The sequence below is a fragment of the Mya arenaria genome, chromosome 6 (assembly GCF_026914265.1).
Source record: "Mya arenaria isolate MELC-2E11 chromosome 6, ASM2691426v1".
In the NCBI taxonomy this organism is placed as follows: domain Eukaryota; kingdom Metazoa; phylum Mollusca; class Bivalvia; order Myida; family Myidae; genus Mya; species Mya arenaria.
Window position 1 is genome coordinate 14,754,774 of NC_069127.1, and position 26,649 is coordinate 14,781,422.

General features: G+C 33.9%; 1 protein-coding gene across 6 annotated transcripts in view; it reads left to right on the forward strand.

Annotated features, from left to right (window-relative positions):
* The window catches only part of LOC128237283 (E3 ubiquitin-protein ligase rnf213-alpha-like), a 108,161-nt gene that overhangs the window by 66,381 nt on the left and 15,131 nt on the right, over window positions 1-26,649 (forward strand). For 5 of the 6 annotated variants that reach the window (XM_052952653.1, XM_052952654.1, XM_052952655.1 and 2 more), the window contains 25 exons: window positions 767-906; window positions 1,084-1,291; window positions 1,713-1,858; window positions 2,214-2,394; window positions 2,667-2,802; window positions 3,860-4,007; window positions 4,378-4,543; window positions 7,020-7,182; window positions 11,231-11,460; window positions 12,606-12,833; window positions 12,968-13,161; window positions 13,671-13,776; window positions 14,205-14,305; window positions 14,781-14,969; window positions 15,259-15,510; window positions 17,550-17,676; window positions 19,172-19,440; window positions 19,651-19,768; window positions 20,091-20,207; window positions 20,443-20,553; window positions 22,565-22,618; window positions 22,845-23,033; window positions 25,447-25,531; window positions 25,789-25,823; window positions 26,371-26,468. In XM_052952653.1, coding sequence (XP_052808613.1) covers window positions 767-906; window positions 1,084-1,291; window positions 1,713-1,858; window positions 2,214-2,394; window positions 2,667-2,802; window positions 3,860-4,007; window positions 4,378-4,543; window positions 7,020-7,182; window positions 11,231-11,460; window positions 12,606-12,833; window positions 12,968-13,161; window positions 13,671-13,776; window positions 14,205-14,305; window positions 14,781-14,969; window positions 15,259-15,510; window positions 17,550-17,676; window positions 19,172-19,440; window positions 19,651-19,768; window positions 20,091-20,207; window positions 20,443-20,553; window positions 22,565-22,618; window positions 22,845-23,033; window positions 25,447-25,531; window positions 25,789-25,823; window positions 26,371-26,468 — 3,791 coding nt within the window. Of the gene's footprint in view, window positions 1-766; window positions 907-1,083; window positions 1,292-1,712; window positions 1,859-2,213; window positions 2,395-2,666; window positions 2,803-3,859; window positions 4,008-4,377; window positions 4,544-7,019; window positions 7,183-11,230; window positions 11,461-12,605; window positions 12,834-12,967; window positions 13,162-13,670; window positions 13,777-14,204; window positions 14,306-14,780; window positions 14,970-15,258; window positions 15,511-17,549; window positions 17,677-17,983; window positions 18,018-19,171; window positions 19,441-19,650; window positions 19,769-20,090; window positions 20,208-20,442; window positions 20,554-22,564; window positions 22,619-22,844; window positions 23,034-25,446; window positions 25,532-25,788; window positions 25,824-26,370; window positions 26,469-26,649 lie in introns of those variants that run through there. The other variant, XM_052952658.1, reaches the window with a different exon arrangement.

The window sequence follows — 26,649 nt, forward strand, 5'->3', positions numbered from 1 at the left end:
TTTAATAAGTATTGATGAATGATGGGACACATGTGAGGGTATGGCTATACTTACGTATGTCCCCAGTAGACTCGAGTTCCAGTGAACTTCAAGGGGGTAATCCCATCATTTAACGGTAAAGCGAATTAAATGAGTGTATGGCTTGTTTATGGTGTTGTATTTGTGTATGTGGAGTAAATTTGTTTTAGTGTTTGTTTTTTGTGAATGTTGTGTTAATATGTGTGTGTGTGTGTGTGTGTGTGTGTGCGTGTGCGTGTGTGTGTGTGTGTGTGTGGTTTATCGTCGTTAAGGCCCTTGCCTTGTGCCTCGAAAAAGGGATTTTTTAAAGGTTAGATTACTAAGCCTGTCCCTGTATTTTTCATTGTTATTTGCAAATACGCACATATAGATAAATATCTCAGCAACTACGTGATATATTGCATTAAGACTTTACACAACCTCGTTTCCGCAAAACACCCTACGCTCGGGTTGGGATGAACCTACCTTACACGAGTGGCGAGGACGATACCTTTAATCTTTCATAAAATGAAAGTTATTATTCATATTATTTGACTTAGAAATGCTGGGTTAGGTTTTGCATGTTTTAACACAAACGTCAACATCTCAGCAACTACTTTATGTAATACATTGAGACTTCATACAATTGTGCTCAATAATCGAACGTACTTAATAAATATGGGCTTGTATTTCTCTTGTTATAATTGTTTGATGTTTTTTGTTGTTGATAATACCAATGCTTATTTATATTTGATATTTTGTTACACAGGTAACAACTCATAGCAAGTTACTGGCGTCAAGTCATAAGCAAGATATCAGCTCGGAAATTGGTATAGATGTTGGGAGAATATTCCTTCTGGAAACACTATCATCCATTGACACAGAGCAACAGTTTACAAACAGAGTTCAGTAAGTACATGTCAATTGTAGTAATGTATTTTGTTAAGCAAACATACCTTTGTATTTGCAATATTTATTGTATCAATCAATGTTTATAACATTTAAGACAATAAAGCTCACAAAGAATGTGTTGTTTTCATCGGTAATTCATTAACAAAAAAAGAGCATAAATCATGCAAATTTCAGGCAGCACTTGCAGACAGCCAAAACAGACGAGAGTTTGATGTTGATTCAATGTGATTCCGGTGATGTTAATGAAAATCTGATTGCTTGTGCCCGATACTTTGTTATTGATGAATACGAAAAGGCACGGGAACATTTACGAGCTCCAGTACACGTAATCTTCATTGTACAGGTTCCCCGAAAGGCAGGTGGATGCTTTACAGGAATTCAGGTACGGGAACATGTCAACGAGGGCTGAGTTAATTTTTCAAACCTTTTATTATTGGTTTTTGGATATAATATATCGAAACAAATAGGTTGGATAAAAAAATAACAATAAGTTTATTTGAATTTCCAAATTTTAAATTTATTTCTGACACTCTTCCTGTTTCCATGCATTTTTCTGCTACACTTCATGATAGGATGGGCTCGCAATGACTTTCTACCACTACTCAAAATGTAGATGCTGCATTTACCATAGCTTTTTTCAGCCGTGCGGTAAACATTTGTCACACAAAATGTATTCAAATAATGTGGTTATTAACAATGTATAAATTAAAAGATTATGAATATAGCATATCTAATTATTTGATCCCTTTTATCAAGAAATATTGATTTACATATTTAATATTTTGTTTAAAAACACATTGCAGTTCGACCGTTGGCATTCAGCCCACATAGATGATTTATACCCAGTTAATACCGAGATGCCAGTTATCCAGGACCTGCATGGGGAAAATATCAGTAGTATTTTCCTTACCATGGTCAAGAAACATAGTTCACATGATGAAATAGAGGGGTATGTGTGTTGCAGTACGATCAATTTTGGAGCTTATTTACCTATTTCAGATACAAAAGTGTAACTATTCTGTATAATGATTACATCTTTAAACGATTAGATTATATCATCTGCTGGTTTTGAAAATGAAATATATTTGCAATCATTCACTTTACTATAAGTTTTTATCATCAGTATAGTATATATTTTTACATGTTTTGTTAAGATTTGCATAACAACATGTACATGTAATATACCCATTAATAATCACATAAATATGCAGGTTTCACAATATATTTGCCAATATGTTCTAATTTGACCCCCGTTATAAACCTTGTATAAATTTACAAGTAATTACTTGTGCTTTGCTTCAAAGGAAACAAGTGGAAGAAATGAACTGGACTGAAAACGGAACAAGGGGTACTCAACCGTGTGACCAAGAAAGAAGGACTGGTGGCAGGAGAAAAGCGACAGTGGATGAAATGGACAATGCCGCTCAGTTAAACACTCAAGTGCCGGCAGTCGACAAAGAACAGCAAAGACAAGATCTTTCAAAGGTAACTACTCTACTTATAATTTAGTATTTTTTTTTTTGTATTTTTACAACATTGTTTTCATTGCTGTTGTCATTTATGTTGCAACATCTTTATGTTAACTATAACCGTTAAATTCAAGAAGTTGATATCAAACTTGATACACGTATTAATGCACATCTGTAAAGTAATTCTGTCCAAAATAGTTATGCCCCTTGATATATGGAGAAGTAGTCATATATTTCAATGGGCTTCAGGTGCTCTAATCTCAATTTTAATTATTCCTTTTTCTGCAGGTTAATGGGCTGATCATGCAGTGTGTTCAGTCGGCCCTGGCGATAGTCAAAGACAAGGAGGGCTACACACAAAGAGAGACACACAGAGTTGACATCGTATTAAAGTGTTTGAGACATGCCAAGAACCTGGAACATGGTAGCATATATTCCATATATATTTTCACATTTTCTCACTAACACAACGCGATTTATTTTTGAAAAATGTTATGGAGAATGGACCATTTACGTTATTAACCAGGTTTTCACAAAGTGGAACCTGGTTATTGTAATGACGAACGTCGTTGTTCGGGCGGGCGGGCTTTGGGGCGGCCGGGCGACGTCAAACTCACCTATGAAACTGAATAATTTCAGTAAGGGTTGACATATCTTGACCAAACTTGGTCTATAGGAAGAGTTTATGGATTCCTTTCATGGGATTGCGTTTTGAGTCCCTAGGTTTAAGGTCAAGGTCACTATTTCTAAAATTTGAAAAACTGTTGAAACTGAATAACTTTAGTGAGGGTTAACATACCTTGACCAAACTTGGTCTATAGGAAGAATTTATATAGATACCTTTAACGTGATTCCGTTTGGGGTCCCTAGGGTCAAGGTCAAGGTCATTGTTACTAAAAACAGAAAAACGGTTGAAACTAAATAACTTTAGTTAGGGTTGACATATCTTGACCAAACTTGGTCTATACGAAGAGTTTACGGATACCTTTCATGCGATTGCGTTTGGGGTCCCAGGGTCAAGGTCAATGTCACTGTTACTAAAAATAGAAAAACGGTTAAACCTAAATTACTTTAGTCAGGGTCCACATATCTTGACCAAATTTGTTTTAAAGGAAGAGTTTAAAGATACCTTTCATGGAATTGCGTTTGTGGTCCATATGACCCTCAAGGTCACTGTTACTAAAAATAGAAAAAAAAGTTGAAATTTAATAACTTTAGTCAGGGTCTACATATCTTGACCGAACTTGGTCTAAACGAAGAGTTTATGGAGACTTGTCAAGGAATTGTGTTTTTCAGACACAGGCTGAAGTTCTTCTGGCAATCATTGAAAACTTTGTTTCGTCGCATTGCGGCGTTTCTTGTTTCCATTAATACTACTAAAAATTGGTGCTGTTTTATATTCTTTCTTCCTATATATTTACATGCACAGGTAATCAGAAATATACACGAAATTTAAGTATAATATTATTGTTTTATTGTAGGGGCAGATTCTTTTTTAACAGGGTTACAAAGAATGATTGGCCAGTTGTTTAAAGAGAAAGAGGAGATAATGGGAGATAACATTGCTAAGATGTGGATGATACGCGACGCCGCAGTAGCCGAGAACATCAGCAAGGCTGGCACATTTAGGTATGGTGAGATTTATTTAATAGTATGTGAATAAATGACTTGTCTGTGTTTGAAACACTTCTAACCTCCCGAGTTTTAAAACGACATCATACTTTTTTTAAAAGATGAACGAGCTTAATACATGTAACAATTATATTTATCTTAATATTTAATCAAGCTTGACTATCATAGTGTGCCGTGTATTCAGAAGTTATGCATAGGTTTTCAAACTTATAGGAGCATAATCATAGCCCTAACATTGCAGCACAACTCGCTCCAATACATGAACTGTCAATGATGATATTTAGTGGGTCACACAGTATACATCAACTGATGTTTAGAGGAAAAAGCTTGTTTATTGCTGTTATAAATCTGTTAATCAATGTTTCAGGAGGTCATGTCATCAGACAATTATTTCTTGGGTGTCCCCAATCTTGGCTGGTATTATTGCTTACCTGGATACTAACAGAAATCTTGACCTCGTACAAAGTGATGTAGGGTGGAAACAGACATTGTGGACGACGGTCCTTAATACAGAAGGAGCAGTTCAACTGCGGGTATATAAACCACGTTTTTTCTCTTGAACAATTCATATATTCTTTCTGCGTGATAGTGATAGTTTTGACAAAACGATGACTTTGTTCAAAAGTATGTTCAGCTGACCATTGAAATTCAATTTTATTAGAAATATTGCGGTATTGGCCAAAAAGTGCAGCTTTGCGAATGGCTGCGCTTTTTGAAGAACAACAGCCGCAGCTTTCGGCGGCATTGGCCAAATAAGGCACAGCTTTCCGAAGATATTCGTTTTGTAGTAGAAAAACAGGCAGCTTTCGGTGGTGTTGGTTCACAGAGTACAGCTTTTTCACAGATTAGTGTTTGCTTATAAAGCTTAGCCTTCTAAAAAGGCAATTACTCTTGTGATACCAACCTTATCAAGCCGTCTCTTGAGCCTGCATCACTACACATTCATATGCACATTTAACATAACTTTAATTATTTTCATCAACGAGTTACGTAGTAATGGCTCGGAATAGAAGTGTTTTAGGTTTTCATTTATAAAGGGCAAAAAACTCTTACTTACCCGATTTTGACGAATCTAGCGCGTACACCAACGCTATAGTATTATGAACACTTAACAAAAGTTTAATTATTTCTATGGATGACGAATACATTGTTTACATTAATGTAAGGGCAGCTACTATTGTGTTACTGATCCAGTCCAAGTGAAAATTGTATGTGCATCATCGCACTATAGCTAAACACACTTTAAATTACTAGTAGTATTTACAAAGAAGTGGCTGCGGACGGTTTGCCGGACTGACAAATTTATATCCGGCAATCTCCGGCAAGAGAGAATTACATGTAGTTTTCAAAAAACGATTTGAGCATTATTTGGCAGTATTTTATTGTTAAAAACGTAAGTATAATAATGTTCACATTTAACTTGTCAAATTGAAGCTTTGCGCACATTGTGTAACATTAAGAAATTATTGGCACCATTCATTTGGAAATTTCATATGGTCCATTTTGTCTGTTTTAAATAATAATAATATGGTGTGAAATAAAGCTTGCTAAGAAATCATGCTGAACATAACCCATTATTTTTAGCTTAAAAAATAAAGATTCGGCCAACTGGTGGAAATTATGACATATATCATTATATTGGTAGCAAAAAAATATGTATTTTACAAAGTGAACCGGTATTGGGATGTTATTTTTAGATATAAAAAAACAGAGTTGAACCCATACCAATATATATATAAAGTCTCTGCAGTCAGCTCACCACCAAAAAAGGATGAGAAGTAAGGAAATGACACGTTTAATTTGTAATTGAATGTACATCTAATTTTACAGTAATTTCCCATGTAAAGGCTTAAAGGAGATGGTTAAATTACAGTGGTTAGTGAAATTTTGGTATGAGAAATCACTAATTCCATTTAAACAAAATTATTAAGTCAATTTCGTATGATAATTAAATATCTAATACCATTGCAAAGATAAGTGCAGGAATAACAATATTTATTTTGGTGGGGCGGGGGGGGGGGGCGTTTTATTCTCCGCCAACATTTTAAAAATGTTTTCTTTCTTAAAATCTGATTTTAAAGTCCTCATAACAGATGTGCAAATCCTAAGATTAGGTCAACACATAAAACGTAGATGTTGATTATAATATCTGTCAATTTTTATTCAAAAAGAAAAAAAAGGATACATTTTTCCAATCAGTTACAAAGGAACTAGTTTAATTAATTTCAACCTTCTACGTTACATCACCCGGAATTGTATTAATATAATTTAATCGATTGCCAATGTCTAGTAAGAAGCTGATAATAGAACCTGAAGGTTAAACTTAAAATCCAATTGTGATTTATCTTCAATGCTTAATGGCTATCTTCAATTTGTAAGAAGTTCCGTAATCATCAAACGAAGCTTATACACACAAATAAGCTTTGTATTAACTTGAAAGGCTTCGTCGTTTGTTTGAAAAGCTTCGTCTCTTGTTATAAATGTTGGCAGTTTCAAGCATTAAAAAGTAGAAGCGCTTGATAAAAAGATGCAGCTTTTTTTTCATTTTCTATTTTTCTGTTTTATCTTTATGTTTATAAAACAAAATCATGTCTTGTCATGTTTTGATAAATTTCAGAAGGCTATTTATATTTTGATAACATAAAAGGGTTTTTTAATGAGCCTTTAAAATGCCCATTTTGATTTAAAACATTAAAAAGCTTAATTCGATGCAACCCAATCTTCAGCTGCCTTTTTGCGCGCATACTAATTTTTATTCTTAACTTATACCCTCGTGTACTATTCTTAGATTACACATCACTGTTTTTGCAAACACATTTGGAGAATACGTGGCTAAAACCTTTCTTTGGTGGATAAGATTTAATGAACAACCCAAGTCTTGCAAAAGAAAATGGTTGATGGTTTGAGAAATAATAAAGAAATGTATCAAGGGCAAGCAAAGAGTAGAGAAACAGGATGTTTGTTTTTTATTTGATCTATTTTGTATTATTAAACTTTCTATTCACACAGTACTCAGATTTCCAATCTCCAAAAAGATGCAGTGACCTTAGTGAGATGCTTGTCGTGACGACCGGTTGTGAAGGTCACATGTTCTCCGCCTGTCTGCCCTTCTCATGGATGATAATCAAGATGATTGCGGATATATTGCGTCACATTTTACCCTCTGATGAAGGTTTGTTTTTAGAAAACTAAAGCACAATATTTGAATTTTAAATTTCAAATTTTGTTTAAATTTGTGAGTATGACATTCATTATTACGTTTGCAAAGGTTCCTAGGGCATGTCTTTTTTAATTTGTTTCCCCATCTTCATTTATTAGTTTGACTTTTTTCAGATAAATAGTAATGGAATATAATAGTCGCCGACGTCGTTGGTGTCATAGTGCAAAACTTGAACCTTGGCTTAGGCTATATATCAAAAACCATTTGTGATCTTGAGTTGAAACACGATGCACATTAGTAAGGGACTCAACTCTGGAAAAGTCTTCATGGGTCACACACCATATGTTAGAGCAATGTCTTTTGTTTGTGAAAACAATTGTTGGGCCTGAATCTGGTCTTGCAAAAATTATAATGGTACATTATTGTCAAATATTTAATGCCTTGAATTATTTATGTTATATTGTTGTCAACTTTTGATCCGTCTGTCCTCTCAAATTCAAATTTGAGCTTCAATTAAAGCTAATCTTATGTCCTCAATGAGAAAATATTTTAGCACATTTACGTTTATAACCTCATGTTATTGCATTGAATGCAAGTTAGTAAACACATACTCATTTTAATATGTCTTATTATAAATCAAACTGACAATAATTTAAAGATCATTTACATATTTTTTTTTAAATAACACGGAACAATTTAGTAATTTATACAATTAGCATGTTTGTGATTTCTTCTAAATTTAAACACAATAATTAAATTAGTTTTATTTAACACTAGCATAAGACTAAATTTATATTCGAGCATCGTTTTTATTGAGGAACAAGTTTATGATAAAAGGATAAGTAATACTGTTGATAAATAATAATTGAGTAATTTAATAAATGAATAAGTTATGTATCGTCATATTTTTTTTATTTTTTTATGTAAGCAAACTAAGGCATACGAATACTTTTGATTTCTGTATATCGAGTAAAATTCCGATATGGGTGGTTTTTCAAAGAGTTTGTTAAAACATTGAAATACAGAACAGATTACTCTTCTAGCTAAAAAAAGTGTTTTCAAGATAAGTGTCATTATGTAAAATCATATGTGTAGAACTACTTTCAATGGAAAAACATATACAAACATCTATTCTTAAGCGGGTTTGTTTTCCGGGTAACTGTAATAAACTTAATGTAAAAAGAAACGACATAACAGACTTACATTCATTCAAATATAACACAGTTCTTAATAATTCTACATAAAGTTTAAATAGGTGTTAACTAACAATTTGCTCAATATCAAAAAGTATATCCCATGTATACATTTCACAAAATAAAATATATATATATATATATATATATTGTGTTAACAAGGGCTGCCACGATACGCCAAGACCGTATCGCGGTATATATCGATACAAGAGCAGCGTATCGCGATACGTACCGCGATATTTATGTGTATTAATAATATTGTTTCGAATTGGAAAAGTTTTATTTAAGACAGCAAACTGCTTAAACAATTCATAGATATGATGATATCATATGTTGACTAGAAAATATCTAACTAAAAACAAATGAACCAAACAAAACGATAAAACCATCACGGAGTTCAAAACTTCTATACCATTTCAGTCTTTAACTTTGGACTAGAAATATGTAAACAATTAACACTAAGACCACACATAGTAATTATAGTGTCTCAAGTCCTTCGTTACTTAATCACATTTCTGACAGTTTTTCTTACAAAAGAGTAACATGTCTACAAGATCTGAAGCTAGGCAAGATCTCTGGGCGGTAACTATATCTCCCGCTGTGCTGAACACGCGTTCGGATGGTACTGACGTCGCTGGGATGCAAAGCCGAGCTTTAACTAGATTGGCAAGTAATGGATAGTAGAAGCAATGCTCCTTCCACCAAACAAGTTTCACCACCACTAGTTTTTACTTGTGTGTTACAAATGCTGCAGACAACGACATTATCAACAATTGCCTATGTTTTCAAGCAAAAAAAGTATTCTAAAGTCAACTGACTGTCACGACAACTATGATCAAATGACAAAAACCGCGCAAAAATTAACCCAAGAAATTTCATTAGCGTGAATGAACAGCCAATCAAAATTTCGTCCAATGATACTCAATGTAAAAATTAACTGCATCAAACCGGATGAGACAAAGTGAAAGTAGATATGTAAATCCGACATTCGGAGCTCTTCGGCCATTTTTATCGAAAACAACGTTGTTATCGATAAAAATGGCCGAGGAGTTCCGAATGGTACATCCGAATGCACCAAAGAGAAAGTAAATGTCGCAAAGTATAATTAATTATTTATATTTAAAATATGCCAATGCTTTAAAATCCAATCTCCAACGCACTGATCTCCCTTGATAAAAGTCCAGAACCCGGGCTACTGTGCAGTTTTTTTGCAAAAAAGCGGAACGCCATATCCAACAGAAAATGTTAAGTTTTATTTTGTAAACTGAATATTTTTTTTACTGTACTGGCAAATTGACAAATTAATCGGTAGGGTGAACGGCGATCCGGAGACCCGGGTTTTTGAGATATTGCAAGCGCCTACATGACTGGAACAGGAAGTAATCGATGATTGAATCTGCATGCGTCAATTTTTTCATAATCCAAATTATAAAACCGGTAAGTTTTGAAAATTGAATTTTAATGGAAAAAAACCGGTACGCTAATGTTGTACCGCGGTACGATTTTTTTTGCTTCGTACTGCGATATACCAATATATCTTGGCAGCCCTAGTGTTAACTTTTCTGAGTACCGAAACATAATTAATATACCTGTTTCAATACAACTTGTTGACTTACATTGTTTAATTTTAATTACCCAATGTGTTTGTCTTAGATTCGCGCGTATGAACTAAGAGAACCACATTGTTGATGTACTAATTAATTAAATGATTGTAGTAATATTTCTAAAAAGCTTGATTATGTTAAATCAAATAATACACGGTTTATGTTTTTACAGTTTGTAATTCCAAGAAATTGGAACAATTTGATTTTTCCCAACTTTCGTTTTAAATTCGTGAACATTTTTTTCATAATTTCACGAACGTAAGACGTTATAACAAAAACGCGGGCCATGCCAAAAGATGGTCAATAGATCAAACATTTGAAATATAAACTTGAACAGGCAAAATTCGCAACTCCTTATTAATAAATAATATTCAGACAATTTATGTTCATGTCAAATTTAATTAATCAAATAAAAAGTACTTAAAATGTTTGACAACACTTATTACGCATACAGTCTCCAAAAGAGACCAAATAACCAACCTTAAAACAAAACAAGAAAAACTGTGATACAAAGTATCACAGCGGGCCCACAAACAGATCTACCATGTAAATATTTTGAAGTTGGTGATGGCTGATGTCGAGTCAAGGCTATGAAGGAATTAAAAGAGACCTACTTTGGTAAAACATTAGTCTATGCACAACTACAGTTGATATTAAACACTTCTTCCAGGTTTCAGTACAGCTATAAGTTTTACAGGGGACAAAGTTTTGTGACAGACACACTGCACTAAATCAATATGTCTCTTGCTTACTCGGGAAAAGACATAAATAAGGCAAACCAAAGTTACAGTTCTTGCACAGGCACAGCTGTAACAGTACTTTTTTTTTAAAAAACTATGTAAATTGACACTAACAAACTTAAAAAATCTTTAATTTCAAAACTTATTTTTTCCTTCTTTCTCTATATGGTCAGCAATTGGTCAGCAACTCTATTTCTATAAAAAAGAATAGTGTAAAAATTATATCAGTCCGAACATCTTTTTTTTCTTCATTTTTTGCCTTTTTGGGTTTCCTACTACATGTTGCCAGTGACAATACACATAACACTGGCTTCGATAATTATCGAGTTATGACCCGTGTTTGACTGGGAAAAACAACAACAACAGACAAACGATGGCATTCACTTACACAGTTATTTTTAATTGTGATATAGAATTTTGGCTGAAACATAATAGAAAAAGGTTGTTATTAAGCAACTGAGAATATTAGCTGTAACTTAGGTGTAAGGAACATATTACCAAATTATATATATATATTTAACAGAATATGAGGATCAACAAAGCAGAGAAGTGGGCGAGCAAAGAAGGAAAGTAGCGTCATGTGCAAAGATCGTTGCTGCAAGTCCAATAGGGAAGATTCTGAATCAACTGGTGGAAGGAATCCAGGGAGCTAGTGTAGAACAAACGCACGCCTTCGTTTTTGAAATCGTACAAGAATACGTACAGGACTTTGTGCATATGATGTATTATCCTGGATGTGAAGATGAATTCAAAGTAAGATTAAGTAGCTTTTTCAAGATTATTTGTTGACTTATTATAACTTTTATGAACCACCTGTGTTTGATGTTAAAGAATGAACTTATTTCGTCTTGTAATTCATTGAACAAACTATAGTAACGCTGTGTTTAAAATGGTACATAAATGTAATGTTAAGTGTCTGTGACTTATGACATGTGTATATTTAAGTCTTCGTGTGATGTCCAAAAATACGGGGAAAAATGTGATATCTCAAATTGTTTACATGTAATTGTTGTTAAAATTAAACGAGATTCGAAATTTTCATTTTTGAAATGATGTAAATAACTATGGAGTTGGAAACGTATCTTTAATAATTTATAAACAAAGAATTTCGACCGGCGCACACTGTTGTGTACATAACACGTGTCATTCATACTGGTATATATCTGTGCATTATACATCTTTTAGATATTGGCTGTTTGATGGCCTCTGGTTTTCGTTAGTTGTTAGATAGCAGTTGGATGTTTCAAACATAGTCACTAGTTGAATAACGTATTCCTGCTTGCTATTACCACCAAAATACGCAATATTTTTTTTTATCAAAATAATTTCAGTTTGGAATTCTTTTATTTCCTTGCGAGTTACGACGTCATTGGTTAAAACGTTATTACATATTTACATATTTTGCATTTATCTGACATAAACGGTAGCCATTCTACAGTCTTCTCATTAACAGAAGCAATACTGAAAATGTCAAAAGGTTTTGGCTAGATGGATGGAGAGAAAAAAATCAATGGCATTATAGAGGGGAAAAATCTAAGGACCTTTACAGCAGTGAAAGAAAATTTCATATGCTATTATTGACCGCAATCAAAGTTTAACAGTCATATAACAGATGTAGCTTAAACTTTAGGGAGCAATATCCCCTTACTCAAGTGACCACTTGATATAATGTTTGTGTGGATATTGCTGGTAAAATGGTGTATTTAAATGCAAATGCTTATAAAAACAGTGATGAAAAATTTGCAAATATTTGTCATTTTCGCGTTGACGTCATCATTTAATGGTGGTGTGCGCCGGGTTTCATGTAGTGATGTTTTTGAAGCATGAATAACTATCCTTGTCAAAGGACTCATTACATTTTCTTATCAAGTGTAAACAGTCTGTATTCTTTCTTGCAGATTGTGTGTCAGACAGTGCATTACAAGACAATGGACATATGTGAGGTTACAAATTCTATGGGATGCCTTATTGAAACTCTGACTTGTGTACACATTGCATACGAGAGTCTGGCACTGAGGCATGCCTACTTTAGAAGCATGAACGAAGTATGGCCACAGTGTAGCTCGGCCATACTTGAGGTCAAGAAAACCAATCCGGATCATTTCATGTTCAAGGAACGAGAGTTCGTAAGTTCTTTGTATATTAGTGTTATATTATGTTATATCACCAATGAAGATATTAAACGAATAAATCAAGGATTGTATGACTTTTCAAAAATATATATTATGAAATAAAACTGCATAACCTTTCTCTAATTCAGACGTTTTCTGCACTTTGCTTGTTGATTGAGAATTTAAATCCAAAACTTCAAGATTTAAATGAAGAAGTACAGAGAGAAAAATGGCTTCTCAAAGTCTATTTGTATAGATCTGTGGTCGAGAAAGTGCTAAATATGCATTCAGAAAACCCAGCTCTACATGGAATTGACAGTGCACAATCCGTACGGAGAGCCAAGTATGATGATTTTAGTTTTGAGTAATTATGTAGTGCTTCGCATTTTGTATGTTCCAAGCTTCTGTATTTTCATCGTCCACGGTACTTAATTTCGTTATACTTTATAAATACCGTCAATTGCCAGACAAAATTTCGTTCTAATGAGTACAACTCTTCTTCCAATGAATTCGCATGTTAAAATTAGATATTCGCCAATAACCCTGTAGTGTCAGTAGCCTCTAAGTCCGAGTGGTTTTGACTTCTATAATAATTATTGAACTGGAAGGCGGATCTGGTTGGATCCGTCTTTCGACAGAATATGTTTATACCTTGCAGAACGAATGAAACTGCATGCCTCATTATTTATCAATGATAACGAGATTTTCTTAGCCAAATCGACCACGGTACATAACGAAACATAGCGTAGATATGTATCGGAGGTATCCGACGATGATGTATTTTGATTATGTTTACCTGTTGTAATACCATTACATATGTGCATTTGGAAGCCTTGTTATCATTTCTTTTAGATCAACTTGGAGTCGTGTGATCGTTATGAAACTGTTCATTGAGCATGTGTGCATAAAGAATGCAAGAGAATCTGTCACAATCAAATACTGCATGCCACTTTGGAAAGTAAGTATATTTGGATAAAAAAGATATAAGCACAATTCAAAATCATAAAGGTTTATCGACAAAAAGTAATATTCCTCAGTTTGGAAAAAGAAGATTCCATACAAAGAATAATTTTAACCTTAATTTGTAAATAACCCAAATTCAACACCTTTTTCCGGAGGGAGGGTGTGTCTTGGAACTGTCAATGTTCTGTGATCTTCAATAAAAGTTGCAAAAAACCTATGGTCACAGCTAAATATATCTTCAATATATTACATGAAACTTAGTCCACATGTCCAAGTAATCAATGTGAAAACACCTATTTTAAGCAAGATCCATCAAGCTAATTATTTGTCAAATTACGCTCTCGGCTAACAGAGAACTACAGACGAGCTTTGTCATCGGCTTGTTGTTTAAACATCCAGAGGAAATGTCTTCTTTTCTTTCAGATATTAAGTGAAGACGTCAATATGAAAGAACAAAAATCATTTCAAGGTGTGGAGAAGTTCTTGAAAATGTGCAACCAAAATGCTCTGAAGTTATTCTATGGGTAATTAAAAAGGATTTTTTATTTACAATATACTTTACTAAATTCTCTATAACAGGGATGTGTTACATAATACAGTGTTTTTGGCACCACCATAAAAAGGCATCCCTGCAATAAGAAATAACCTACTTTCCGTTGAAAATATTATCTAACCAAAAAAGAATATAGTTAATGAGATTGAACGATGTTCACAGGAAGTCCATGAAGTTTTTAACAGTTTCATTTTTATAGATATTTTGCAAAGATAACTTTCTGCAATCTTAAATATAACCTAAGACTACTGTAAAGTGACTTTTATTTACGTAATGATTCATCGACATTTACTTCCGAATACCGCAGTTGATTATACAACGGGGATGAACCTAATGTACTTAATGAAATACATATTTTTAACATTATTGTATATTTCTTCTCCCATTGGGGCTTCTCACATGGTAACTTATAATCTGTTCTCTGTTTACGCATTTTCAATTTTAAGAGCGGAGATTACTTGCTGTTATTGTGAAAGAAAGCTACAGGGTGTACCGGTTACTTTACCTTGCATGAAGAGAGATGTACTCTGTGACCCCTGCCTTCGAGAAATAAGCGCTCTGGACCAGAATGAATGCCCAAAATGTCAAGAAAACCTAGGGCTACAATGGCAACCAATGCACATGGAAGAAGAGAGGTAAAATACTCTACAAATAAGACAACTGATTTTTGACAGGGGTCAGATTTAAGCTGTTTTAATAATCTTTAGAGGTTACAGCAATAACATTTGTTAAAATGTTGTTGTTGGGTGTTTTGGGGGTTGTTCCACTGATTTCAAGGAACTTAAACAGATAGAACCATCTTTTGAAAATATTTGTATATTGTTAATTGTTAATGTTAATTTACATTATAACGTGAACTATAAACAATACACAACTGTTACAACGGTGTTTTTCAAAACCAATGGTTTACTTCTATCACAACAGCGAAGAAAGAGAGCAGTTCATTCAATACCAGAAGATGTGTAATGCCTTCTTCAAGGACGTTGTCGCTCAACTTTGCTTCTCCGACGGACAACCACCATCAAGGAATGTGTTAGAGAAGTTGCTAGGATACGTCACCTGCTCGGCAAATGAAAGCAACCTGCAATTTACAAAGAACCTGACTGTTTTTGAGACTGGACTGGACCCAAACCCAGTATTCAGATCATTCCTTGTACAGTTGATGCTAAAAACCAGGTAGCACACTGTTCCTACTCGAAAGTAATGACTTTTTATACATCTAGGGCCGTATTTGTGAATTATCATAGTAAAATTTCAACTTAGTGAAGACGTCCTAGGTACAACTTTCGTTTTTAAAACTCTCTATGATTCATAAAATATTAAAATTGATATGCATTTACTAGCAAGAGTATTTTCTTGCCTATTTTTATTGACTTCGTTTGAAATATTAATGGTTTTCTTTACAATTAATTGAGAAAAAGGCAATATTCTTAAGTTAAGAAGTTGCTTTATGAACAGGATATGAACAGGATTTTCCTTGAAATTACTGCTCCAATGTTGACGCCATCTAAAACATCTGCTGTGGCGGCAGGATAATGATAGTATTCTTAGTTGTCCGCGCTTTTACTCGAGAAGCTTTTGTCCAATTATCACTAAACTGGAACAATGTGTATATGAGCATAATAGTTTGTCCTATTTTGTTTATATTTTAAAATAAAACCCTTTTATTCAATGTTTTTACTATTGGTACCAAATACTCATCCGTCACAGCATTGAAATTGTAAAACATATTTGCTGTAAAAGTTTTGTAGTTGATTCAAATCAAGTTTGACTCGAAATTAAGGTATTTATTATATGCTTTCTGGTGGTTTATAAATACTTATCAGTGGAATAACTTTGATAAAACACTGTAATTAAGCAGTGAAATAACATTTTGAAACAGTGAAATAACATTTTGATATTTCACTGTTTTTAAAAAAGAACTACTCTTTCCGGATTTGTCCTCCTTGTTATATACTCAAACTACAATTGTAGTTGCTCCCCTCGTGGTTATCATAGTAAATAAAAAAAATATATTTATAAAGTTACTTTCATCGAATATAATATGTATTCTATAATATACATGTTTAGGCGTCTGCTACAGAACAAAATACAAAATGGACAGTTAACAAAACTTGTCTTTCAAAACTAATCATTTAAATTAAAATGAACCACATGCTAAATTGTAATTTTAAAATATTATCTCCAAAAAAACTCTCACATTTTTAATGAATACCACTAACAAATTATCAGTGTCTTACCTAAACTCAAAAGCCGAACTTTTCTTCTTAGCTGCGATAATTGTCATATCTTCTAGTAGAGTGGGTAAATGTCATGATCAATTCCGGAGTATAAAGCCAAGCTGCCTGAAACAAATATGTATGTGCATGATACATGCGCAAACATTATTTAACAATAATTCGAGCAGCTAGATAACATTAACAGTATCAACAATTACTAAAAATTAAATAATCAGCAATGCAAACTTTCCAGTCACAAGAAATACGCCATCCTAAAGTCTCTCGGTTCGATCACGCCACAAATACAATAAATCTGCATGTTTCCGACAGCAGTGATTGTGACAACCAAAAAATTGTTTACTTCCACGTTTATTATCAGCAGGCACTTTGAAACATTGATGTTATGTATTTAATTTCTAGCATAAACAAATGTTGCAAGTGAATCCTTGACTCAGCTCACTGAATGGAATATTGATTTATATGTATATTCATACGCAATGAAATTGTTTTTGTAGCAATAACAAGACAGTTTGATGTATATAGATCAGTATGTACTGATTATGTTAATTGTTTGTTATTATATTTGTTTATAAAAAGGGTTGCTACGAATAACTGTGTTTTGCAATTAAGCCCTATTTAATTTCGGCATGCACTTTAATAATTAAGATATGCAGTCACAATATTAAGCACTCAACGGGGTGCGTAGATCAAAGGTCATGGTGATTAAATAGGGAAAAAACGCTCAAACCTACGTTGGAAGCATACATAAAAAGATCAACGAAAGTTCACTCGGCCACTCGTGAAGATATGACTTTCGGTACTTCTGATTAAATAAATTCGATATCTCACTGAAACAAATAATGATCCTCTACTTTAAAAAAGAGTTCGAATGCGATATCGTTCTCCTACAACTCAGTTTGCGCTTCATTATAGTAGATGTTTTAATTGTGTAGTAAAAGAAAATTGTTTAATTAATAGTTGCACATAAACTTACAGTGAAAAGGAGTTTGTGAAGGAAAGTCTGAGAGGATACATCGAGCAGGCTCATGAATTCATCAGAAAGGAACCAGCTCAAGAACACAACCTAGTGGATCTGAGTCTGCTAATCATTCAGTGTTTTGAGGTTAGCACATTTGTGTTACATGTTTGTATTGTTTACTGGATTGGATATCATAGATTTACCTGATTTATTTTTAATATTGTATTGTCTATAAGATGAAATGGGAAATATGATAATCTCAAAGCATGGTATTGTATCCAAATAGGACGCTATTCACATGGTTTTTTTAAGCAATATTTAGTCATCAGGATTGAACTTCGGTATTATGTTATCGACAATCAAATGAAATTGACTGGAGTTTTTTCGATTATATTTCGAAGGAGAGTCAAATTTGTGTATTTCATTTCAACGTGTATGTAATTTAATGAAGCCGCGAAAGGAATCATCTGGATGATCAAGTAGCCGTATGTATTCACGATCATCTTCACGTGCTTATGTGGCAGTTGACTTTCAATAAGTAGATGTGATGCTTCTTCTGCCAATTGTATAAACCTTATTAATTCTTTAGTTAGGGTAAATGTAACCAAAATGTTTCTTGAGTATAAAAGGTTGTCCAATATAGTGAATTTACTATTTACCAACAAATTGTTTTAAAATGACAAAAATAACTGCGGATATTTGTTTAAGGTTGTATACAATAAGCTGCTGATATTCAACTTGTACATAATTTATTTTGTAGAGGCTAATAATTCTATCGTCATTTTATTAAATGCATGCAATTTATATTATTATATCCCCGTTTAACAGATTTTTTTTTGAAATTATGAGGTATATAGACTAGCTGAAATGTTGTTTTAAAGCCAAAGGTAATGTTTGTGTTTTATTAAAATCACACTGTCGGTCTGTATGACCTTCCGTCTGTTTTGTTTTTGTGTCCAGGCTAAAACTTCGTCATGTTCAATACGCATAAGTGATCATGGCCGACACTTTGTCATGCACGGGGGAAATTTCAGCGTACACAATAAATGTGTCGCTTGTAAGGCCCATGCCACTACCTTGAAGTGGTTAATCAAAATAAAGTGTTTCATATATCCACATACAGTAAACTTTAAGTTGGAATATTTCGCAATAACACTATTTAAGAAATTTCCTTAGTTATTGTCATGTTTTGAAATTATCATCTCCATTGACATGCTAACGTTCTATTTCTTGGAAAATGCGATTAGCATCTTAAGGGTAGAGAAAGGTAAATAAGTACTAACTTGAAATTAAAAGTTAGTGTAGGGAACCTATGATAAATCTTCGATACAATTAATATGCATGGACTTTCAATTTGTTTTGCTGTTTTAACATATATATTTCAAACATATATTAGTAGTGACATAGTGTTCAGATCTACCGATATTAAGTTGTCAGCAATTACTATTCGATCTTTTAATTGATCATGACCTATAATTTACCATCGCAATCCTGTTTTTCCGAGTTTTTTTTGTTTATTTTGTGCAACTTAAACTTTAAGCATTTTTGGGGGGTGAACGAATAATGTCCTTGTTTCACGCTTTTCTTATAAGGCGCTTCAAGATAATAAGGGCATATTTTGTACGATGATATTTTTCAGAATACTCTGCTCCTACAATGGCACACACAACATTTGCATTGTTGGTCTTATATAAGCGACCTCTTGGAAACTGCTAGAGATGGTCTAGTCAATAAGAAATTAACAACAGATCAACTGTATTGTATCGCAAGAGCACGTGTTGGACTTTCACAAGCTGCAAGTTTGATTGCCGACATGATAAATACAGGGACTGAGCTTTCCACTGAACAGCGAAATGTTATCAACTCTGCAAGACGAGTTTGCACAATCTCTCATTTGAAATGGCCGAGGTAATGACAATATATTTCTTCATGATGTGAGTGTGCATTTGTCAACAAATGATTGACAAATGATAAAATAATTTTGTTGCGAATGTTAAACCTCATGAATTTTGTAGATGTAAAATTTGGCGAAAGAAGCACTACTCATGAAATAAAAAACGTCTTAAAATAATATCTAAGTGAAACATACTGCCATAGCAGCAATACCATCTTCTTCAGGATATTCCTTGTGAAGCATCTGTGCCGCTGCTACGGTATTAATGTTTACCAGTCCATATGTCGACATCGTACCACGCTGCTCAAGTGGATCGTGATTGAAGAGTTAGAAAGAGATCAGGTAACAAAAACATTTGCATCAATAAAGTTCAAAATATTAAGTGTTGTGCATAATGGTAATTTTATAGCAATGTTTTTGTCAGTATTGTCCGGCTTGGAAAAAACGATTGACGACACAATAAATAAAATAGAACATAGTTTGTTGCTCGCATCTCTAGTCATACTACTGGCTTAAATATTTGTTCAGTTATGACATACATGTAGTAGAAAATGGGCATGTTGCCCTGTGTTTACCACATCTAGATAATCTGGGATTTGTATGGAGGAGGTTATTTAAATCATAGTAGACTGTTTATCATTGAAATTGCGACAATGTCTTATAGACTCAGGATGTATCCGACCGGTACGTTGTTTGTGGAGATGGCTATATTAAAATCAGGGAGGCACTGTCACAAGTTATTCTTGGAAAGAACATCAGCACTCTGAAAAATAAAATACAGGTATATCGTGTTGGTAGCTATATTACAGTCTTATGGGGGTTGATTTTTTATTTCTCATTGTGGTATATGAATATTCATCATCTAAGATCATTGGAATAATGTTAATGGGTGAGATTTATTTATTTCAAGTTTAGAAAATCAGCAGACAAAGCAGTATTATATGTAATAATTAGACAAAGTGTCATGACAGTGCACCTTGTGATTAATTTGCCTGTTTAAAACTGCTGTATTATAGGAGCTGCGCGCAACAGGATGGCATACCGATATATGTCTGCAGCTAGCTGTACATAGAGTGATAACATGCTCATATGTCCATTCATTGGAGAGTAGAACGGCCACACCAAAGGTATTTACTGATAATATAACTATATACCTAAATATTGCCTCACGGAGTAATGGATTTTTGCAAAGTAAATGTTACAGATCATTGTTTTTCTTACAGAGGAGTATGACTCATAGATTTTTAATTCGGTTTCGGTAATTAGTACCAGAAAGTTAAGAGTTGAATAAATGTATAAATGAGGATGAAGTATTTAATTAACATGGCCCCGTAAAATAAGTGGGGTTGACTTACAGTAATGGCTCTGTCCGCTTGTCCGTCCATTGTTTATAGGTTGTTTTAAATGACTTTAGTAACCAACTTTAAACTATGTATATATGATCTCATTAATACGATCTTGCATGACAAGTATCTTATATCTTGTGTTAATTTTGTTAGATAGATGGCCCTTTCCGTAATGTATTATTTAAATTTTAGCATCAATATATCTCATTGCAAATCATAATTGTGTCAGTCGATTCAAATGGCCTCCATTGATATAAAAATATTTGTTCAAGCAATTTATATGCAAATAATATTACGTAATTTGAAAGAGTGATTGTCAGCAATTACAAGTTTAACTTGAGCACAATTCATAATGCTGTTGCCCAGTGTTTCAAAATTATCTCCCTTTAGAAACTGAAATTTTAAAAAAAGTTTTGGGTGGAACTTGAAGCATTAGTTGACGGCGATTTTGACTTTACACTTTTTAACAACCAATTTATTGTTGACCTGTTGTTCTCAAACTGCCGCCCTTAACCATGGAGGCTGAATTCTGCAATTTCTTGTTTTCGCATTTTTGTGGGGAAAAGCGCAAGTTGTCGACATATTCGCTGGATAACACGACAAGGTGCTACTTTTTCCGCAGTTTTGCTTTCCGGTAGGCATGTGCGTAACGATATCAAGACTAACGATACCGCTGCTTTCCAACATGTGCGAAATGTACCGTAAATGAATGAAGTATTAAACACTTGAACTTGCAATTATTTAATTAAATAACTGTATATTTGAAAAGGTGCATGAATGCTAATTTAAATATACGTATGCCACCTTGGGAGAAACAACGAAAGTAGCAGTCATGTGGTGTTTTCACCTTTTATGGCGGCTAATTTCTGGCAGTTCGTTGTTTCCTTGCAAATGACACTCCACTTTTAAAATATCTTCATTTTACTTGAAACGTTTGAAGTTATGACCATGCTAACTAGTCTAAGCCCCCAACATACTAGGGTTCCACTCTTGAACTCTTGTTTTACAGACCGTTTCAAGACGGTAATTCCATGAATTAAACAATTATGTTTGTATTTATGTATGTGATGTTTATATACTTGATCCTCTAGTAATTGTCGCTTGAGCCCTTGCCTGTGCCTTTTGACATAGTTATTTTTTTCGAAATTTCGACCACTATTGAATTGAAATTGAAAGAAAATCTTTTAGTCATTGAACTAAAGTAGAAAAGGGTAAATACCAATAAAAGGTGCAGTGTGATGTAAGAATTCATTTGAGTTGTTTTATAAAAACAAGCCTTCTGGTGTTTTTTAATGAATAAAAGGTCACTCATAATTGGACAAAATAATCAGGCAGGAATTTTCATGCCTTAGTTTATTACACCGTACTGGGGCGTTGGGGATTATAATTCAGGGGCTGGTCAGCTTAGGATTACATTTACCCAATAAATTTTCCCTTGTCCATAATAAATGGTCATTATTTATGGAAATATATGCTAAAGAAGCTTTTATCTGATCATCCCCTTGACTTTATTAAAGTTTATTTAGACTTTATTTAGCCCTTGTGCACAATCTTGTTTACTACAAATGCACCACTGGTACACAAGAAGTACGCTAAATGTCTAGTTTAGTCTAAACACTACTGTTGTTGCCCCCTTAACTTCCCAATTGCTCTCCCTGTCAACTATATTATAATTCGGTGCTCTTATAACAACATCCTGTAACGGCTCTGGTTCCGAAATGCATAAGTTGTTATACTTTTGAACTGCATATTGATACCAGTCTTCCTTACCATAAATATAAAATATTTTCAGTCGCTCAAAAATATAGCGTCGTTTCTTGACACAACAGAAAATCAACGAAATAAGGTTAGTTTGGTTTAAAAAGTATAATGGCAACCCTTTGGCTAAAGACAGTATTAAACTTCATTAATTAAATTCCAAATTGTGTTCTTTTTCAGTTATTTTTCATTCTACATATAAGTTCCATGTCCCTTTCAGTCTTTGACTCCTTATTTGATGTATGTAAGATTCGAAATATTGGCCTCTACATACAATTCAGTGTTTATTACGTTACTTATATCCTATTCTTCAGCTGTTGCGAATCATGATGAATAATACACTGGAACCCCAACAATTGGTGACAGTTCATGGCTCCGATACAATATCACAAGGCATTCAATGCTTGGTCGTACATTTTATGACGGTGTTGCCACAGCTGAATGGGGACAAAACCCTTCTCCATCTGTTTCTTGCAATGATTCAAGGGGACCAGGCTATACGGGTTTGATTTTTAGCTGTTTTCCAATGCATCCAAAATTGCTGTTAACAAGAGTAAAACATAGTTAAACTTTCTACAAAAGTACAACATTCTTACGAATATCCTGTTGGTTGAACTATGTGCGCATAATAATACCAAAACTTTCCACTCCATTTTTAGCTCCACTGGCCGAAGGCCATGGAGCTTATGTCCTCACAGATTGTCCGTCGTGAGTGCGTGCGTGCGTGCGTGCGTAAACTTTTACTTTAAACGACATCTCCTCTGAAACTGATAAGCGGATTTTGACAAAACTTCACAGGAATGTTCCTTTGGTGGTCCTTTACCAAAATTGCTCAAATGGTTCCGGTCCATTGCACAATATGGCCGCCAGAGCTAAAAATAGCAAAATCTTTAAACGACATCTCCTCTGAAACAGTTCTGCAGATTTTGATGAAACTTGACAGTAATGTTCCTTGGGTGGTCCTTTATTAAAATTGCTCAAATGGTTCTGGTCCATTGCACAATATGGCCGCCACAGCTAAAAATAGCAAAATCTTTAAACGACATCTCCTCTGAAACGGATAGGCAGATTTTGATGAAACTTGACAGAATTGTTCCTTGGGTGGTCCTTAACCAAAATTGCTCAAATGGTTCCGGTCCGCTGCACAACATGGCTGCCAGGGCAAAAAAATAGAAAAACCTTTAAAGAACATCTTCTCAGAAACCGATGATCAGATTTTGATGAAACCTAACAGGAATGTCCTTGGATGGTCCTTTATCAAATTTGCTTCAATGGTTTCGGTCCACTGCACAAGATGGCCCCCAGAGGTAAAAATAGAAAAACCTTTAAACGACTTCTCCTCAGAAACCGATGATCGTATTGCAATGAAACTTGACAGAAATGTTACTTGGGTAGTTCTTAACCAAAATAGCCCAAACAGTTCTGGTCTGCTGCACAACATGGGCACCAGAGCTAAGAATAGAAAAAAACGTTAAACTACATCTTCTCAGAAACCGATTATCAGATTTTGATGAAACTTTACATAAATGTTCATCGGGATGCCCTTTAACCAAAATTGCCCAAATGGTTCCGGTCCGCTGCACAACATGGCTGCGAGAGTTAAAAATAGAAAAACCTTTAAGGACTTCTCGTCCGCAGTCTTCACGAAAAACATTTTAACCTACTAGCCAGTTGGACTAGCATAATGGCATATTTTACTAGTCCGAATGACAATCTAGTAGTCCGACTATTTTGCCACATTATAAAACTGTATGCTTGAGGTAAATACCTATTTCAATTGAGCAGCTTGCAGTTTGAGTAAACATTTCTTTATTATGATGCTCATGCAGTGATAGGGAGTGACATCCTTCTGTTGGGAATAGTGCTCCTTGTTTTTCACAACCTATGGGTACTATGTAAAAACAAAAGGCATCTTGCTTGAATAGACTGTGATAATATCAACATGGTTAGAAAAGAAATGCCATGCTTTAATAGCTTTGATTACATTTTACTACTGAATTACCTCCCTTTAATAGAAAAAAAAATAATGTCTTAATTTTTCACGTATAGCATCTTTAAATAATTTTTAAACAATAATAATTTATGAGTAAACATATAAGCATAAAGTTCTCACAAAAAGATCAATTTAAAAACCTTACATTTATACATAGGAAAGTATATATAGACTGAACATTAATTTTCGTTTAAGTGACATTCTGAAAGTTTATGAAACAGCTATTTTTAGTAACTTAAATGGCCGAAAAGTGTAAGTGAAACACCAAGTCGATTCTATCTCGTCAGTTCTTGTTCAGGTTAGATATTTGCTTCATAATCTATTCAGATTAAATGTTAACCGATGATCAGATTTTGATGAAACTTGACAGAAATGTTCCTTGGGTGGTCATTAACCAAAATTTGTTAAATGGTTCCAGTCCACTGCACACCATGGCTGCCAGAGCTAAAAAATAAAAAATAAACTTCATACGACTTGTCGTCGAAACCGATGACCTTTTTTCGATAAAACTTGACAGAAATGTTTGTTTGGTGCTCCTTTACTCAAATTGCCCCAATCATTTCGGTCCACTGCACAACATGGCAGCCAGAGCTATTAAAGTAAATTTTTTTTAAATAACTTCTCCTCAAAAATTGATGATTGTATTTCTATGAAACTTGACGAAAATGTTCGTTAGGTGGTTTTTGCTTGAACCTTTTGGCCAGTGGAGCACAGGCACTGATGTGCCTCTTGTTACTTATTGTTTTACTTATCTAAGGACGCTTCTTCCTTTATGAGTTATGTGTGCAAAAAAATAGGACAAATTAATTTTCAAAGTTCATTTTCAAATTTTTTATTAATACTAAAAGGATAGAGAAATATGTGATCACTTCATCCATAAAATAATCTTATTATCTAATGGTTTGCCATTTGTTTTCTTTAAGGGTATGTTTTTGCCGACGATGCCAGAATATAACTTTGCTGAAGTCGAGGAAGCTATGCTTGGCAGTCGTGGTCCAAACATCTATGGTATGTATATTATTTAGGGAGGTTTAACTGAGCTGCAAAATCTAATAACTTTTAAATCGTAGTCTTGGTTCCAGAACATAAACCTACCACAGTGTAGCATTTTACTTCATAAATACACATTTGGGTTATCATATGGTTCTTGGAAAGAACATACATATTGTAGTTATTGAAAATAAGATTAAAATTACATCGGGTACTGTATCTTTTGCACGCCATTACAGCCTATTGTGTTTATGAGTTGTTGTTTTCCTGTTCAGGCTGTCCAAATCGACACCAATATGTGATTGGAAATGTGAGTAAAGAACTTAACATAGATAAACTTAGTAATGTAATATCCATGTATAATTTACGCCTATTGAAACGAGATGGGTAAATACCATTTTTCTTTTTGTAATTTAATCATTAGTAGAATCTTATAGAAAGTAGAAACATGGTAGAAAAATTGGTTGAATATTCATTCACGATATAACTTAATTGCAAATGTTTATGTTTGCTTTGTTTTGTAATATGTCAGCATTGTTATTTTAAGATCGTCTGTTTCTTAAAGAAAGTAGGTTGAGGTTTTGGAATAGCCTTTGTGTCATTGGCGTCGCCGTAGTGCAGAAACGTTTACCTTGACCGTAATTAAAATACGTTTTAAGACATTTAAATACACATCGATACATATATACATATGAAGTGTAAGGCCCATAACTCTGACTTTAATAATTGTTGAGTGATGTTTTTTTTTCTATTTAAAACAGACCAGAGTTGGTGTAAGATATGCGGGGCTCTTGTTTTCAAAAATATGAAAAGGATTACTGATTTGCAACATATACTACGTTGTTTGTGTATTTTAGTGCGGGAGACCCGATGTAGTTGGGACGTTTACAACTTCGGGTGCGGATTTCGGCGGTCACAGTTACCATGCTATGCCGGGAAATATTGTGTACACTGGGTAATTAAATGAAAATTTTGAATTAATTTTTTACTACTATTGTCATGATATATTCTAGTTTGGAAAATCAAATCAAGTTTTGAAATTTAACTGGTGCGTATATCGGCGGCCAAGGTCATAAGGCTTTACAAGGGAATGTTAAACATACCGGGTATTTAACTATTAACATTAGTACTGTATG